General features: G+C 42.5%; 1 protein-coding gene across 2 annotated transcripts in view; it reads right to left on the reverse strand.

The window, feature by feature from the left end:
* Positions 1-18,792, reverse strand: part of USP5 (ubiquitin specific peptidase 5) — a 151,581-nt gene that overhangs the window by 9,930 nt on the left and 122,859 nt on the right. For both annotated transcript variants that reach the window (XM_086932925.1, XM_086932924.1), the window contains exon 19: positions 175-259. In XM_086932925.1, coding sequence (XP_086789051.1) covers positions 175-259 — 85 coding nt within the window. The remainder of the gene's footprint in view (positions 1-174; positions 260-18,792) is intronic.

Consider the following 18,792-nt stretch of genomic DNA (forward strand, 5'->3'; position numbering starts at 1 on the left):
TTCACTACAGATAGTAGAATCTTCTTTCAGTGTTTTATACATGGTCTTTTATGAATTCAGTTTTTTTTCCTCAGGCAATCTTCTATATACTAACACTAGGACTTCACTTCCAGTAATTGAAACGATTCATGGAAAGCTGGACATCGTTAGTGGCCTAGTTTGTTAGAGCCTTACCTGCCATCCTTCTTGATGTGGCAGACATAGTGGCCACACATGGTGGAAGTGCCCATGTGACTTATGAAGGCAAACAGCTTGTACTCTGCAACAGAAAGAAAGCAGCAAATGAGCAAGATCAAAAGGCACTGAAAAGCATCACATTTTACAGTAAATGTCAGTGGAAGTAAGCAGCCAGATTCAGGCTTTAAAGAAAATATTTTACAGTGTTGGGACAGCCTAGTTCTTGTAAAGAACCAGAGATATTCAATCACTCTACGCAAGATTCCATGGTGGCCATAGGAAAAATGCTACTTACTCTGTAACTATCTGTTCATAGCCTGTAGTGCTGAAGATTCCTATGCTTGGGGTACTCCTGCCATCTAGTGTTGGGCTCGGACGTTTGCAGGTCGTTTTTATTTTGAAGAAGTCTCTCGGGTCACGTTAGATTTTTTTTCATACAGCTTGAGAGAGGTGTTATGGAGTATAAACAAAAGTTATACTGCAACAGCACAATGCAAAATGATAAATGTAAGATGATATGCAAGAGTAACAAGTAAGTGAGGAAGGGAGGGTGGTGACGGACAAGTTACTTACCTTTGGTAATGCCTTATCTGGGGGAGACATGATATAGCAGCAGATTCCCGACCCTTAAACTTCCAGGCATCAGGCTGCTTCTGGAACATTTTTGATAGCAGTACCCCTGCGCGCCAATAGGTGGCGTCGGTCAAATCTGTGTGACATCGTAGGCGCAGAGGATGACCAAGCGTGAAATGGTACTCTTCTGAACAGCATGCGCCTTCTTTTCTCCAACGTACCCTACAAAGAGTGGGTCATTGACCCAGAACTCTTTTGTGCAATGAAGGTAGAACGATAACACTCTTAATGGGTTCAGGCGGTTGAGACTTTGCTCTTCCTTGGAAGGATGCAGAGGTGCATAGAAGGTGGGCAGGATAACGATTGTCCCAGATGGAAGGTGTTACTGTCAGATCTCACAGCGGAGGTTAGGCGCGAACCCTGCCTTGAGACGCGATCTAATACCTATAAACTACATTTCCCATGATTCCAGGTCCTACGCGCGCGACGCCTGTGTAATGACGTCACACGCGCAGAGAACATTACCGGAGAAGAAACAGAAGACGCCGCCGTTGATTCTGGTTTCGATCCTGATCTGGGTGAGATCGTGCGTTTCCAGCGTATCCTTTACGAGTGTGCTCTACCGGCTGGTGAGTACAATAGAAGCCTTCCGCTTCTGTCTAGGGGTGGCGTCGGCTGGCGCTTCCCATTTCCGTGGAGTTCCTGCGTATCCTTTACGAGTGTACTTTACCGGCTGGTGAGTACAATAGAAGCCTTCCGCTTCTGTCTAGGGGTGGCGTCGGCTGGCGCTTCCCTGTTCAGTGGAGTTCTCGGCTGAGACTCTAGCGTTTCACTGGCTAGTGAGACGCCGGTATCCAGGCAGTGTTTACAGTGTGAGAAGGTTCAAGAATGTTATTAGGAACACTGTTTTCTGTGAACTGCCATTCCGTGTTCTGGGTTCAATTCGAATTCAGACTTACAGGGCTATTGATCTTTCTTAAGTCCCCAATGCATTGGCCTTGTGCTTGAGGGGTACAATCGGACTTACCTGCATTGAGACATTGGGTTCCAAAGGTGCATAATCTGTGGATCATCAGCCAAACGGATGACATTATTTGGTGTACCTCTATTACTTCAGGAATCAGGACTTTGGTATTACTTCTTGTGTTCAGCAGAGTGTGTTGTCAGGTGAATTAACCAGGCAATGCAAAAAGGGAGTGAAGACAATAACTGTTGTTTCCGCTTTTCTTCTCTCTGACAACAGGGGCTTATGAGCTTCGCCTGGCAGGCTAACTTCCATACAGACCCCTGTTGAAGCCCCAAATTACATCTTTGTTGGTATGTAGTAATGTGCAATCTGTAATGTAATATGGATCATGCTGAGTTTAGATACTGACCATAGGTTCTTGTGTTTTAGGCTTATCATCCTATTCAACCTTTTATGATTGCCAGGCAAAGCCTTCCCCTTATTCCTACCAGGTATAACTCAGTTAATTCACAAGGGAGGGGCTACAGGTTGTTTTGCACATTGCATTGCATCTTTAGTCTGTGCTTGTCTCATGGTGCCTTGTTCTCGTTTCAGCTTCCCTTCCCCGCAGTTCCCTCCCTTACCTTCCTGTTAATCCCTCGCTCGATCATTCCTGTGCGTCTGTTCCCATTCAGACCCAGGGGCTGTCGAGAGGTGGACCCTATAGAGCATCGTGAGATCCTGAGGACCGTTGGACCTGACAGTTACCACCTTAGGCAGAAAAGATGCCCTAGTGTGGAGCACTACTTTGATGAGGTAAGGAGGCTGAGAAGATGGTGCCTGCAATTAACTTACCCTCATAGCATTAGTTATTGCCACTAAAAAGGCTGTTTTGATTGTGAGAAGCCGGAGGGAGCAGTTGTGCAGAGGTTCAAAACGGTGCACACATCAAGAAGGTAGGGGCCAAATTAAGGTCCCACTGGGGCATAATAAAAGAAGAAGGGGGAACAAATTGGTAAGTCCCTTCAAAAATCTCTGTATAAGAGGTAATTTAAAAGGTGATGCCTGATCTGGCAGCCAAAAAAAAAGCAGTCAGGGACGTGAGTTAGTCCGACAGAATGAGCAGAGCCCTGCTGGGCCACGGAGAGAATAAAAAGAAGAATATCAGAGAGGGAGGTAGACAAAGGGTCAACAGACCGTTCTGTACAGTATTAAAAAAAATCTTTGCCATTGGAAGGCGTAAACCGACTTTGTGGAGTGACACCTGGCTGACAGAAAAACTTCACAGACTTCAGCAGGAAGGTCAAAAGCTGTCAACTGTCGCCACTAAAAACTGCCTCCACGCAAGGAGGCAGAGAGAGGACAGGTTTGGGTGGAGGACCCTCCCATGCAACTTAAGATCCTCCCAAAGGGACAGCCTGATTGGAGGATCGATGCTCATTTGCAGAAGCTCGGGATACCACACTCTCTGTACCCAGTCTGGAGCCACAAAGATGACTTGGGTCCAGTTGCTCCTGATCTTCGGGAGCACTCTGGGCAGGAGTGGTACGGGCAGAGAGGCATACAGGAGGCCTGTGCTCCACTTGTGTCAAAAAGGGTCACAGAGCGAGAGCCACCTTGGAAACTCCAACGTGCAAAACTGCAGACATTGCACGTTCTCTTCGGAGGCAAACAGATCTAACGAAGGCTCTCCCCACTGCAGAAAGAGACCATGCACCACCTATGGATGGAGACGCCACTCATATACGCCAGGCACCGACAGCTGTGTCCGTCCATTCTGAGAATTTGCCAAATGTTGAACCAAAAGGGATATGCCCTGTTCCAGCTAAGTCCAGAGATGCAGGGCCTCCGTTTGTTGCAGTACCACATGGCGGTAGTGTTGTCTGAACACCTGAACTAGCCTTCCCTTGAGGGATGGTAAAAAGGCTTTGTGCCAATTGGATTGTACAAATCTCCTACAGGTTGATATGGAGCCTGGCTTTCACCGGAGACCAGAGTATTCAGATATCCACATCTCCCAGACTGCTGCCCTATCCCAGAAGGATTATCAAGGAAGTGAGCAACCCGGAATACCCTTGAGGGCTTGGGTAATAAAAGTAGAAGGGTAAAAGTGCCTTCAAGGGACTTATTCAATCTATATTTGTTGATTAAAGTTATTATAAAAAGGACCAATAGATCATCCTTGGGGTGAATTAATCAAAATTAATCAATTTGTATTATCAACATATAACATATAAACAAAGACACAAGGTGTATACGAAAAAAGTATTTTTATCAAATAGTTCATTAAATCAGCTTCATATACAGATAAATAAACAAATAAGATTTTAGGACTGTGGGTACACATATAAATAAATTGCTAAGTGACTCAACAGAACCTAAAAAAACACCTATCCCAAAACACATTGAATAAAACAAAGAAAGGGATGAGATGTATTGTCGACGTTTCGGTTTCTTAACAGTTATTTGATGAAACCATCCTCAGGACCATTATCAATGCTGATCTGTATAGAAATATTGTAATCTGAAATTCAAAAGATATTTACAGTTACAATAGTGTATTGGCTTTATACGTTACACCTTGGTGACAAAACAATAAGACAAAACTGTGGTGACAAGAGACAACATCATAATCTATACAACATAAATGTGAACATAGAGTTCATATTCCTACAGACAATAAGGATGTGTAATAGGTTGTTTAGAAACAAAGAGCATTTCATTTGTTACTGCCACTTTATCCAAACTGAACAATCACTTATCATATTTTCTACATCATTAAATCAAAAGGTAAACCAAGTAAAAAGCATTAGACCATTGAAATGGAGGACCTCTAATACATCAAGGTCAATTCCTGCATGTCAGACAGTTTGAGTAAATCATATGTAATTGTTAAATCCACATCGGTGGTATCAATTATATGGTTGCATAAATTAAAACACTGATATAATTACTTCATGATTATTCATCTACATTCTGAACATTATTATTTGTTCATTTAGTTAAAGAAGTTGTATATCGGATGTTATATGAAACCATTTTTAAGCAGTGTAAATATACACATATTGATCTAAATAGTTCATGACATCTAAGTACCTGCTCGCAGATTGCTGTCACAGTTTCACGCAAGGAAATCGTTGGTGGATCACAGTATCCTAATGACCTGACTGAAAATTAAAAATTCATTGTTTTAGGTCTGAAAACTCACTAGAGGAAAACCTATTTAATTATCAATAGACAAACCTAGTGGATGCGGAAACCGCTCATCAAGCCTGGATATGAAGTCAGATCTTCACTCTCATAAAGTTCATGTATTTTGTAAAGCAGAAATCGTCTAGGAAGGGATAATAATAAACATTTTCTAAATCTATTTAATCCTTTTGAAAAAACCGAATTGTACTAGGGAATAGATCTTACCCGGTATTAATCATGCAGAGTCTTATCTGATCTTCAGAAACAATCTGAAGTGATTGTGACCAGTTTAAGTTTAAACAGGTCAGTAAGCAGTCATAGATCCTGCAGCACCTGTCAAATAATACAAAAAATGTGCATATAAGATGCACAAATGTCTTGACGCTATCAAACTTATAGCAGTTATAGTAGTCTGTAGAGCGTTGGACAATTATTGAGGCGCATATCTGTATGTCCTGCCGTTATTTAGATTACTGGCGTATGGACTACTCGGCGTGTATTTGAAAGCGGCAGTGACCCGTATTTGAAAGCGGCAGCCAAGTCATAGCTACATTCAAGTTAAAAAATGTGTACAAGCTGCTCTCATTATGTCCGCTTACTCAATTAAATAAATGTCCGTTAAACTACTGCTAAAGTCGAAGGCATTTCGATTATTCGTAAGATAAGTGAAAAACGGGGGTTGCAGCATGGCTATGAACAGATCAAGATTAATAAAAGAGTTTCATTTCGGCTCTTACGCAATTATATAAAGAGCGCAGCATAATCCTAACCCCTATGAGTCAGATCTTAACCAACTGGAAAGACTCAAAAAGAAATTGGTACGCACGGAACTTCATTCAAAATTTCTAACTGATTGTCTTAACGCCAATATCATACCGGCAGGTTTACAGATCCGTAATGTTCCAATAATCTTTGTTGATGACGAAGAATTTAAGATCGGTTTCAGCTTTTCTGCCAACCGATGCTCACACACCTGGATGGTGTTAAGCATTGAAACTGCCCTTCGACAAATCCAAAAACTTACTTAAGAAATAGAAGCTTTAGAGAAAAAAATTTCTGGCGACAGTACCATCACTAATAGCAAACTCCTACTTGATAAAGTACAACAGACCATCAAAGAGTTTGAGGAATTCAATTCCCATAAAAAAACGGAAAAACTCCAGAACGATATAAAAAGATACAACAAAGAGAATACTTATCCGTATCTAAGAAAGGACTTTTATACATCACAAGGTCCTACTAACCAGTCTTCCAAAAGAGTTACATTCTCTGAAAGTGGATCTGAATCTGGGGGTGACAGATCGTTTAACTCTAACTATCGTCACAACGACCAAGAACCCTCAACATCTCATCAATCTCCTTTTTTAGGACAGGGCCAACGAGGCTCCAGACCTCCAGGGAGACACCAACCACCGAAACGGGGATGGTACCGAAAACAATACACCCCGGGTTTCCGCCAAACCCGGAACCGGTACTACGAATGGTAAATCAAAATCTCACAATTCCTATTTTTAACCTGTCAACCTACAAACTCTCTGAACAAGAAATGGCAGTCCTCTCAAATGGTCTCAGTTTTGTGCCAACTTATAAGAACGACCTCTTTCAAACAAAATTGGAACTGTATTGTTTCTTTCGAACAGTCAGATTGAAAAACTTTTTTGCAAACAACACATCTGATCCCAAACTGGGCTATACAGGACTTAGGAACCCTTCTACCTTTTATCCACCCAATGCCATGATCAACAAAGACATCATCACCTTTGAGAATGCAACATTACTGGAGATAGATAATCTCTTTAAAACTCCACGTAGATTTAATTCCAACTTACCGAAAGAACAACAGGTAGCCCTACAAAATCTTCAGAAGCTACCAGATGCACTACTCAAGCCGGCGGATAAGGGTGGTGGTATAGTCTTATGGCAGAAATCAAAATATGACGATGAAATGCTCAAACAACTTTCCGTCTCGGCCCATTACAAAAAACTGACCTGTGACCCGACTAAAAGATTAACCACGGAAATTGTAAACTTAAGCCAAAAAGGTTTAAAGGGAGGATGGCTTAATGAAAAAGAGGCCTCATTCCTGGTTAATAAAACACCCACTATACCAGTGATCTATATGCTCCCAAAGGTGCATAAGGACCTTAACAACCCCCCAGGGCGCCCAATTGTTTCGGGCTGCAATTCAGTCCTTAAACCATTGGCGCAATACGCAGATTTTTTTGTGAGACCCTTTGCTGTTGAACGCCCTTCATACATCAGAGATACAACAGCAGTAATAAACGAAGTCGAAAAATTCCATTTTGATTCATCAACCAGTATACTTGCTTCTATGGACATAGAAAGTTTGTATACTAACATTCCACAGAGCGAAGTCCTAGATCTACTTTACAAACTTTTGGAATCTAGACCAAGACCCCACTCTGTACCTACTGAATTCATTATAGAGTGCACAAGACTACCTCTGTGTGAGAATTTTTTCCTATACCAAAACACGTTTTACCAACAACAGAAAGGGGTAGCCATGGGTGCAGTTTTTGCGCCAGATATTGCAAACATCTATGTTGCCCAATTTGAGGATGACTACATCTGGCACTCCTCCAATCCATTTTCATCAAGAATTCTAAAATGGCTGCGTTATATTGATGACGTGTTTTTAATTTGGGAGGGTACTGTTGACCAATTGAAAGAATTTCACGTATGGCTAAATTCCAGAAATACTAATCTTCAATTCACACTTGAATATAACAATACCGAAATGCCATTTCTGGATATCAAAATTAAGGTGGATATGAATAATCAGCTTTTCACCTCCTTATTTATCAAAAAAACTGCAAGAAATACGCTGCTCAAATATACTAGCCACCACCCGCAGGCGTTGAAAGATGGTCTACCCTTTGGACAGTTTCTTCGTCTTCGGCGAAACTGTACATATAAAGATGATTACTTCCAAGAAGCTAAAAAGCTAAAAGAAACTATTTTCTCGTGGTTATCCAGGCAAACTATTGAGGAAATCAATGAAAAGGGCCTGGTATCAGGATCGTGATGCTTTACTGACAGTAAAAGAGCGAGCAAATGAAACCAACATAGTTTGTGTAACCACTTTTGGCACGCATTCAAATGAGATTAAAAAAATCGTGTCAAAGCAATGGAACTTACTCCATTCATTTTCTGAATTTAGGCAGAAACCATTATTTGCTTTCAAAAGAGGCACCAATTTACAAGACAGGTTAATTCGTGCATATGACAACCCCTCTGTAGATAACATCGTAGACAACATGAGGCAACTCAGCCCTGTAGTAGGCCACTTCAAATGCAATAACTGTGCTGCCTGTGCTACTACTACAACAGTGAAAACCTGCACAATCAATAACATCAAGTTCACAAATAAAAGTTTCTCAAATTGCAACACCACCAATGTGGTTTATTGCATTCAATGCCCCTGTTTGCTACATTATTTGGGAAAAACAATTCAACCCATAAAGAAGCGCATCTTACAACACCAGTCGCGCATTCGTTGCAAAAAGGAAACAGCTCCCTTAGTGGAGCATTTCCTGCGTCTACGGCACAAAGAAACTGAGATGACATGGTGGGTGTTAGAAGTAATTAAACCCAACAAAAGGCAAAACAATGTTAACAAAATATTAACATTGCGAGAGGGCAAGCTGATATGCCTCACTGACACTGTAAAGCGAGGATTGAACTCAGCCACAGAATGGCACGCTCTTGCATGCCTCTCGTGAACTATTTAACACTCCATTCTGTCTCAGGGTTACAAGACCTACAATAAATAAGTAAGCACCTTGATCTTTACTTTGATCTATATGATGCGACTTTCTCTTTGCACAATATACATCTTATACTGAAATAATAACTATATATATCGAGATGTGCCTATAATGATATATTTTAAATTCATAAATGTTATAATTGTTAACTGCGGTATTGTTTCGATAAATTGCAATAACGGATGATCTATGAATAAATCCAGGATATCACCCTGTTTTATCCAAATGCGACTCGATTAACTTACTAATGTCACCACTATCCATTGACTAGTCCAATATGGCGGACAAATCTAGTCCTATTTCGATATCCAAACACTGCCCTTTAAAAACGCTAGTTCCATCGGTTACAACTTGTGGCTTCATTCTAACGGGACGTGTTTGTGATTCCACTTCGCCATAATTCTAGGTAAGAATCATGAGAGTGCTCTGCTTTAACGTAATGCGGTTAGGATTATGCTGCGCTCTTTATATAATTGCGTAAGAGCCGAAATGAAACTCTTTTATTAATCTTGATCTGTTCATAGCCATGCTGCAACCCCCGTTTTTCACTTATCTTACGAATAATCGAAATGCCTTCGACTTTAGCAGTAGTTTAACGGACATTTATTTAATTGAGTAAGCGGACATAATGAGAGCAGCTTGTACACATTTTTTAACTTGAATGTAGCTATGACTTGGCTGCCGCTTTCAAATACGGGTCACTGCCGCTTTCAAATACACGTCGAGTAGTCCATACGCCAGTAATCTAAATAACGGCAGGACATACAGATATGCGCCTCAATAATTGTCCAACGCTCTACAGACTACTATAACTGCTATAAGTTTGATAGCGTCAAGACATTTGTGCATCTAATATGCACATTTTTTGTATTATTTGACAGGCGCTGCAGGATCTATGACTGCTTACTGACCTGTTTAAACTTAAACTGGTCACAATCACTTCAGATTGTTTCTGAAGATCAGATAAGACTCTGCATGATTAATACCGGGTAAGATCTATTCCCTAGTACAATTCGGTTTTTTCAAAAGGATTAAATAGATTTAGAAAATGTTTATTATTATCCCTTCCTAGACGATTTCTGCTTTACAAAATACATGAACTTTATGAGAGTGAAGATCTGACTTCATATCCAGGCTTGATGAGCGGTTTCCGCATCCACTAGGTTTGTCTATTGATAATTAAATAGGTTTTCCTCTAGTGAGTTTTCAGACCTAAAACAATGAATTTTTAATTTTCAGTCAGGTCATTAGGATACTGTGATCCACCAACGATTTCCTTGCGTGAAACTGTGACAGCAATCTGCGAGCAGGTACTTAGATGTCATGAACTATTTAGATCAATATGTGTATATTTACACTGCTTAAAAATGGTTTCATATAACATCCGATATACAACTTCTTTAACTAAATGAACAAATAATAATGTTCAGAATGTAGATGAATAATCATGAAGTAATTATATCAGTGTTTTAATTTATGCAACCATATAAATGATACCACCGATGTGGATTTAACAATTACATATGATTTACTCAAACTGTCTGACATGCAGGAATTGACCTTGATGTATTAGAGGTCCTCCATTTCAATGGTCTAATGCTTTTTACTTGGTTTACCTTTTGATTTAATGATGTAGAAAATATGATAAGTGATTGTTCAGTTTGGATAAAGTGGCAGTAACAAATGAAATGCTCTTTGTTTCTAAACAACCTATTACACATCCTTATTGTCTGTAGGAATATGAACTCTATGTTCACATTTATGTTGTATAGATTATGATGTTGTCTCTTGTCACCACAGTTTTGTCTTATTGTTTTGTCACCAAGGTGTAACGTATAAAGCCAATACACTATTGTAACTGTAAATATCTTTTGAATTTCAGATTACAATATTTCTATACAGATCAGCATTGATAATGGTCCTGAGGATGGTTTCATCAAATAACTGTTAAGAAACCGAAACGTCGACAATACATCTCATCCCTTTCTTTGTTTTATTCAATGTGTTTTGGGATAGGTGTTTTTTAGGTTCTGTTGAGTCACTTAGCAATTTATTTATATGTGTACCCACAGTCCTAAAATCTTATTTGTTTATTTATCTGTATATGAAGCTGATTTAATGAACTATTTGATAAAAATACTTTTTTCGTATACACCTTGTGTCTTTGTTTATATGTTATATGTTGATAATACAAATTGATTAATTTTGATTAATTCACCCCAAGGATGATCTATTGGTCCTTTTTATAATAACTTTAATCAACAAATATAGATTGAATAAGTCCCTTGAAGGCACTTTTACCCTTCTACTATCCCAGAAGGGACATATCCGTCACTACTGTGAGATCTGGGTGGGGAAGGGAGAGGGGTCTGCCTCGGACCCAATTGCAGTTTGCCAGCCACCACCGCAGGTCATTCGCGGAGCCCTCCGATATCAGAACCAGGCGGTGAGATTTCCCAGATGCTGTGCCCATTGGGACTTTAGGTCCCACTGCAGAGCCTGCATGTGCCATCTGGCATGGTCCACTGGCAGGATGCAGGAGGCCATGAGGCCCAACAGCCTCAGAGTCATTCGCACCGAGATCCAGAATAGAGGCTGAAATAATGGTATCATAGCCTGAATATCCTGGACTCACCGCTCAGGAGGTTAAACCTGAAACTGGACCATGTCCAGAACAGCTCTGATGAAAGAGCATCTAAGAGGGAGTCAGGTGTGACTTCAGGACATTGATAGTGAACCTCAGCGAATGCAGGAGGTTCGCTGTAGTCTGGAGGTGGGAGACGACTGCTTGGGACGAACTCGCCTTCAGCAACCAATCGTTGAGATAGGGGACGACTGGAACCCCTGATCCTGTAGATAGGCTGCGACCACCACCATCACCTTGGTGAACACCTGAGGGGCACTGGTGAGGCCGAAGGGGAGCACAGTAAACTGCAAGTGCTCATGGTCCACCAGAACCACAGGTAGCGGTGATGGGCAGGCCAGATGGGAATATGGAAATAGGCATCCTGCAATGCAAACACAACCATACAGGCTCCCGGCTCCAGGGCAGACGGGACCTGAGCAATGGTGAGGATCTTGAATTTCTCCTTTTTGAGGAAGTAGTGGAGGGCCCTGAGGTTGAGGATAGGATGAAGCCCTCCATCATTCATTGGAATAAAAAAATAGTGGGGAAAGCAACCACTGCCTATTATTTGTCCAGGAAACCTGCCTAAAGCCCCCTTGGTCAAGAGAGTCTCGACTTCCTGCCAGAGCAAGGCACGGTGATTCCATGTCACCCAATCATAAGTTGGAGGCATGGAGGGAGGGGTGGTATTAAAGGGGAGGGAGTGGGCCCTTCAGACTATTTGAAACACCCACCTGTCCGAGGTGATATCTCACCAGTGGTGGAGGTGATGGCGTATCCTGCCACCAACGGGACTTCCATGATCCAGAAGGATCAGACTAGGAAGATTTTGCGGTGGAGGAGGGGAGTGTGGCTTGACTCTACTTCTGACCACGCAGCCCACGAGGTCAGGGTGAACCAGGTCCACGACCCAGCAGAGGTTGTTGGACGTGTGGGATCCTCTGGCTGGAATAGGGTTAGAGCGGTGTAACCCCCTTCCACAGCCATTAAAGGCAGATGCAGGCCGGCATGGTGAGGTGAGACATAGGGACTTGGCCTTTGTCTGAGAGTCCTTGAAGCACTCAAGCGCTGCATCTGCCGGGTCTCCGAAAAGACAGGAGCCATCAAATGGCATGTTCATACGGTTAGCTTGGACATCCCCTGAGAAGTCAGAAGTCCTCAGCAAGGCGTGTCGCCTAACGGTCAACGTCAAAGAAATCGCTCTGTCTAGCCAGTCTGTCGAGTCGAAGCCACATTGTATGGCAAACTTCACTTCATCTCTCCCGTCTGAAACAGCTTAGGAGAGGAGAGCCTGGTCCTCCTCCTATACTCAGGGCAGCACCTGCACAACCGTATTTCACAGCGAATAAGAATAAAGGCCCAAGAGGCATGCAGTGTTTAGAGACTGCAAAGCTAGGCTAGTGGAAGAAAAGATCCTCTTACCGAAACTGTCCAGCCTTTTGGATTACCTGTCCGGAGGTGTGGAAGGGAACGCGCCACGGGAAGTAGATGCTTGGCCCACCATGCTCCGTGGGAAGGGTTGAGTGGAGAGGAAATCTGGTTCGCTCGGTGCAGGGCAGAGGCACAGGGCAATAGTTTTATTCACAGGAGCCCCTGTGCTGGGCTTGGACCAGGTGACCAGTAGAACTTTGGTCAAGGCTTCATTGAAAGGCAGCAAGGGTTCTGAGGTAGAGACGCCAGGCTGCAAGACCTCCGTCAAGACATTAGTCTTGGCTGCCACCGTAGGAAGCTGCAGGTACAAGACCTCAGCAGCCCAATGCACCACCATTGCAAAAGAAGACCACTCCTCCGTAGCCAGGTTAGGGGAGACAGCATGCCAGAATCTGGGGAGGTGTCCAGGCTGCTAGCATCACCCAGGTCCTCCTACCAGTCCAGGTCTTGATTTGGTTGCAAGATTTCTAAAGGATCCTGCTGCCCCTCCCAGTCATCATCATCTAGTCCTAGCCCTTCAGAGTCATGCGGACATACCAGCAAAATTTACTCTGCAAAGGTATGGGCCCCAAACCATGTAGTGCCTTAAACACAACACAGAGGGATTTAAAGTGATTCCTGTACACTATAGGGAGCCAGTGCAGCTCCGCAAGGGCATGAGAGGAGGAAGATTGGCGAGGACGTGTCAAAGCCAGCTGGGCTGCCATATTCTGAATTCTCTGCAGTCTCCCAGTTAAAAACTTGGGAGACTCTAGCAATAGAGAATTACAATAATCCAACCCGCCCAAAATCATGCTCCTAGCTACCAAGGAGCATGTATGAGCAGGGAGCGGAGGACGAATTTTCATCAAAATCCTGATAAGGGAAAAATAGATCCCTGCGGTTTTATTAACGTGAGTTTCCAAGGTCAACTTCTCATTAAATAAAACTCCCAAATTGCGAACCGACTTGGATGGTACCAATGGGGGACCAGCAGGGATAGGCCAGAAGTCGTCCGGAAGGGAATAGTGCACTCTCCCACCCACAATACAGAGGATTTCAGTTTTATCTGCATTAAATTGCAGATAGTTGTTTCTTAACCAATGAACCACATTCTGCATACAGACATGGAAGTTCTCCAGTGGATGACTGCTCTCCCTCCAGTGATCAAATCAACTGGGTGTCATCTACAGAGTTTACCAGGCCTATGCTGTAGGATTTAATGATATCCACCAGGGGACGCATATAGACGTTAAATAGAATGGGGCTTATTGCAGAGCCCTGCGGCACACCATGGTGGATCTTGGTAAACTTGGACTGAAAGGGGGAGAGCCACGGCCTGACATCTATCAGACAGATATGAATGAAATCCTTTCTGTGCCTGACCAACTACCCCCACTCCTTCCAATCGTTCCAGGAGGACCTTGTGATTGACTGTGTCGAATTCGGCAGACAGGTCTAATAGGATCAGGATGGCATGTTGTCCCTTGTCTGCACGCAAACAAAGATCATCCAACACAGTCAACAGGGCAGTCTCTGTCCCATGTCCCGGGCGGAATCCAAACTGAACATTATCCAGTAGATCATTTGCCTCCAGAAACTGGGAGAGTGCCCTGCTCACAAAGCGCTCAATGATCTTCACTAGATATGGAAGGAGTGAAATAGGCCTGTGGTTCTTTAAGACAGGCTGGGTCAAGTGAGGGTTTTTTCAATAAGGGAGAAACAGCCGCTTGCTTCCAGCAGGAGGGAACCATCCCACTATGCAGGGATTGATTACACAACTGCCTTAGTGGGGGAAACAGTTCAGAGCTAAACGCTTTCCAAATCCTATGTGGAAAAGGGTCTAAAGATGAGCCAGAGGAAATCCCAAAAGCGATTTGCTCAAACACCTCAACGGAAGGAATATCAAAGTGATCGATAAGAGGCGATTGAACCGAGGCCTTCCTCATCACTCTCAGATCCTCCTGCCCATCCTGTGGGGGCCAGTAGCCTCATCAGCTATACTGTTCTCCTCTAGCCCTTCAATAATTTTGCTGATCTTATAGTAAAAAAAAGCAGCTAGTGTCACAGAGTTCCTGCGTAGGGAGGATCTTATTTTTAGTGCAGGCCGGGCTGGCAATATCATTCAATATTTTGAAAACGCTGTTGGGGCTATTAGGGGCCTTCAGAACTACGTCTGCGAAATACTCTGCTTTAGTAGAGACAATACTTTTCTTATAACTAGAAACATTCCCTTTCCAAATAGCTCTTTCTGTGTCAGAGTACCCCTTCCTCCATTTCTGCTCTGCCTGTCTACAGCCAAGTTCAACATTTTTCAAAGCAGTGTTATTCCAGGGCGCTAAGGGTTTACCAGCTCTTTTAATCATTTTTCAAGGGGCGAGCTGGTCGAGTTGGTCGTTAATGTGTGAGCAGAAGGTGGCATAGTTATCCTCCACCTGTTTCCCCAGGTCAAAAGAACCTTCAAGATGGAATACTGGGGAAGAACTGGCTTTCCTCAGCAGACCTTTCCAGTCCCTGCTAGGAAAGCATCTTACCTCCTACATAGCGGTGTTATTCCGCTTAATATCAAACGCATCAAATTTTATCAGATGGTGATTACACCAGCCAACCAGTAAAACATTCACCACTTCCAGTGAATCTTCCCTAGCGAATATCAGGTCCAAAGTATGTCCCCCCCGTATGTGTAGGCTCTACCACCCATTGAATAAGGAACAGATCCATATGTATGGCTCTATAGCCAGTTGGCAGGCCATTAAGTCCAATATGTATATATCTTAATGTTTAAAAAACATATGTATAATAAGAAACAAGATACTTACCTGTAACAATAGTTTTGCAGCTGGCTGTTCTAGATTCACATGCTGTGCATATCCCGCCATTAAGTGGCTGGATTCGGAAAGTGTTACCTTTTTTTCCACCCCAATGGGTGTGTGTGAAATCCGATCCTTTTAGTTGGGTTTTAACCCCCTTTGTGCGTTGCTATGTAATATGCATGTTCATGCTTTGGGGTGAGTGTTCACCATGTGTGTGGGTGCATGTGTTTTATGGTGGGAGGGGTGTTATACCACCACCTTATGTGGCAAATTTAAAGGTCGCAGTCAAACCCAGTTGCCGGCCCAATATGGCAGATTTGGAAGTTGCGGTCAATTCCGTTGGAAGAGTTGCTGGTCCCCTTTTGGTGTCCAGATCAGTCTCCCTTGTAGGAGTTGACACATACTTTGTTGGGGTCGCCTCGCCCCATAACATGGTTGAGATCAGTCTCCCTTGGCAACGCGGTCTCACCTTTATTTTTAATGTATTTATTAATTTTCCCTCAACTCCAGTGAAGGATCATATTTGATGGGGGTGCCATGCCCAACCATGTGGTTGAGATCAGTGTTCTGTAACTGAAGCTGACTCGCCCTTTGTTGTTGTGGTAAACACTTTGTTGTGAGGGCAGGCTCCTTTGGTGAAAAAGGTGTTGTGTTGCCCTTGAAGACATAGTCCTCTAGTAGGGGTTTGTAAGTCTACCTGTGTGAGACCCATCCCCTGAGTAGAAGTTGACTGTGTGTGTAGTAAGACAGTGTATGGTGTTTTTCCCTGTGCAAGCCTTTTCTTAAGACAAGCATTTGCAATGCAATAAGTCTCACAATTACGAGAGTTTGAGCTATTGGCATTGTAAATGACAATGCCTTTTATTTATGTTTTTCTTTGAAAAACATAAATAAAAGGCAGTCATTTACAATGCCAATAGTTCAAACTCGCTTAAATGCGAGATATATTGCATTGAAAATGCTTGTTTAAAACATGCAGTTATACATTTAAGAACGTGGCTGATAATGGCATCCATTAGCTCTCTTAGCTACTACTATCTTGAAAACATGCATATTTTTAACCACGCAATCATGTGTATTCTTCGCTTGATGTTTCTGCATGGAAGATAACATACAAGCTTATTCTGCAGATCCAAAGCTTCACAAAGTAACTTTTTGTGCCGTGCACAATTTGAATGAGTTTGACTTTTTTTTTTTTTATAAACGATAACACTCCACTTTTAAGAACAAGGGTGGCTTACACATTAACAAGGAAAAGCGGAGAGCGTACAACTATATATAGCAGCCAAGGTATACCATGTGATGTGACAACTCTGTGTATTCCGAGATATTTTACCCAAGAATACATTCTAGGATTTATAATTTCTCTTAGTACATTGTAAACAAGAGTGCTTCACTTTTAATGTTAAAAGTTAAGCACGGGTGCCACGATTATAGCAAAAGTAAAGAAATAGAAAACAAATCTATTTCTTTACTTATGCTATAATCGCGGCACATGCGCTTTACGAAGTGAAAGTGAAAGAAAACGTGGCACGCACGCTTGTGTGCGTGACCGCAACCTGGTGGCCACTTTGGTAGCACTTCCAAAAGCCTCTCACTAAATGTCTCGCCAGAGCAGCGCATGTACTGGCTCAGGCGAGACCTAAAAAAGGTCTGAAATCGCACCAGGTGCAAACGGGGTTGTGAACCATATTAGTGTTGAATGTGATTATATGTATGACCTTTCAATGCTGTACATTTGTGTGCTTTGAGGAGGGAGAGGTTACGTATCCTATATTTTGTGTAACTGAATATATGGAGAAACAATCTATGTGTTCTTTTGAAACGGTGATGGGCTCCTGCATTAAAAACAGGCGTAATGCAGTCTGTAACTGGTAAGGATGTATATATATATATTTTTAGATTGTTGCTTTCTTGGGCGTCCCCATCTGAGGAAGCGGACTCCTTCCCCATAATAGTGACATTTTGTTTTGTAGGAAAAAAAACATCTGTTATTACCCTGCTTTCCCCAGGGTGTAAATCTGAAGAAAAAAAATTGTAGACTGCCATATGTAGGAGTATATACATATGCCTGGCCCATGAAGGTATGGGTGTGCGACCAAGCCACACTTGTCCCTGAACCCGTGTTCACGGGTGGTTAGGTGAATTCCTGGAATACTTTTTGTATAGTAGGTTAATCTATGGAAGAAACATACCATTGCAACTATAAAGTTTTCTGTGGCTAACTTGAATAAGCTGTTAATGTGCGCGCATCAGTTTTTTGAGCTGTGTGCTTCAGTTGTCCCATTGCATGTGGCAAATGGTATGCAGACAATTTTATTTTTCCTCAGTAGCTGTAGTAACTAGTAAACGTTGGCATTGCATATCTATTTGTGAGTTCCTTAGGCAGATATGTTCTTACTGTGAGTGGTATATGTTCTATAGCACAATTTCTGTTTTCCATTGCACACGTTAAATGCTTTGTAGTCAATTATTTTAGCAAGTGCCTGTAGCTATTACTAAATGCTGCAATCACACCTGTTAGTGTGCTTTTGAGGCACATATGTTGTATTACTGGGTGGGGCTATATGTTATACAGCATAGCTCTGAAACTTTTGATCGCTATTGCATACGCTAAATGCTTTGCAGAGCATTATGTTACCAAGCGGCTGTAGCAACAGCTAAATGCTGCACCATGTTTAGTGCGTTCTTTAGGCATGTGTTGAGTTACTGTGGGTGCTATATGTTGTATAAAATAGCCCTGGGAAATGCAAACAAACAACGTATGTGTTTTGAAAAGATAAGTCCCCGTTTCCTTTGAGTAGCCAAAGATAAAAAGGCAATGAAGTGCTTTTATTTTCTTATTCTGGAGCCGTAATTTTGCCTTCCTGTCCCTGCTTAGAGGGCAGCTAAGGAATGAGCTTTCCAGAGATAAGCACATGACTTATGAGGTTTTTGTGCTCGACCTGAAGGCCATTTTATGATCATTACAATCCCTTGTTTGAAGCTTACCAGTTGTCGATCGCCAATGAGTGTCCGTCCTGAAAGGGGGGTTTTAGGACCTTCACAGCCCCCTGCCAGAGGCATCTTAGATGTGAGCTACATCGAGGGCTGCGGTGCCCATATATTTAATGCCTGTGAAAAAAGGCTTGTTTTTCAACCAGCCAGAAGCGGTATTTGATGCCTATTGAGGATTCCTTATGTTGATATGTTAAGTAAGTACTTGGGAAGTAACCCTCCCATTGGTCTGAATATTGTTCAAGAGATCCCCAAAATCTCTTTGCAAGC

This window comes from Lissotriton vulgaris, chromosome 7, assembly GCF_964263255.1.
Source record: "Lissotriton vulgaris chromosome 7, aLisVul1.2, whole genome shotgun sequence".
NCBI classification, from domain to species: domain Eukaryota; kingdom Metazoa; phylum Chordata; class Amphibia; order Caudata; family Salamandridae; genus Lissotriton; species Lissotriton vulgaris.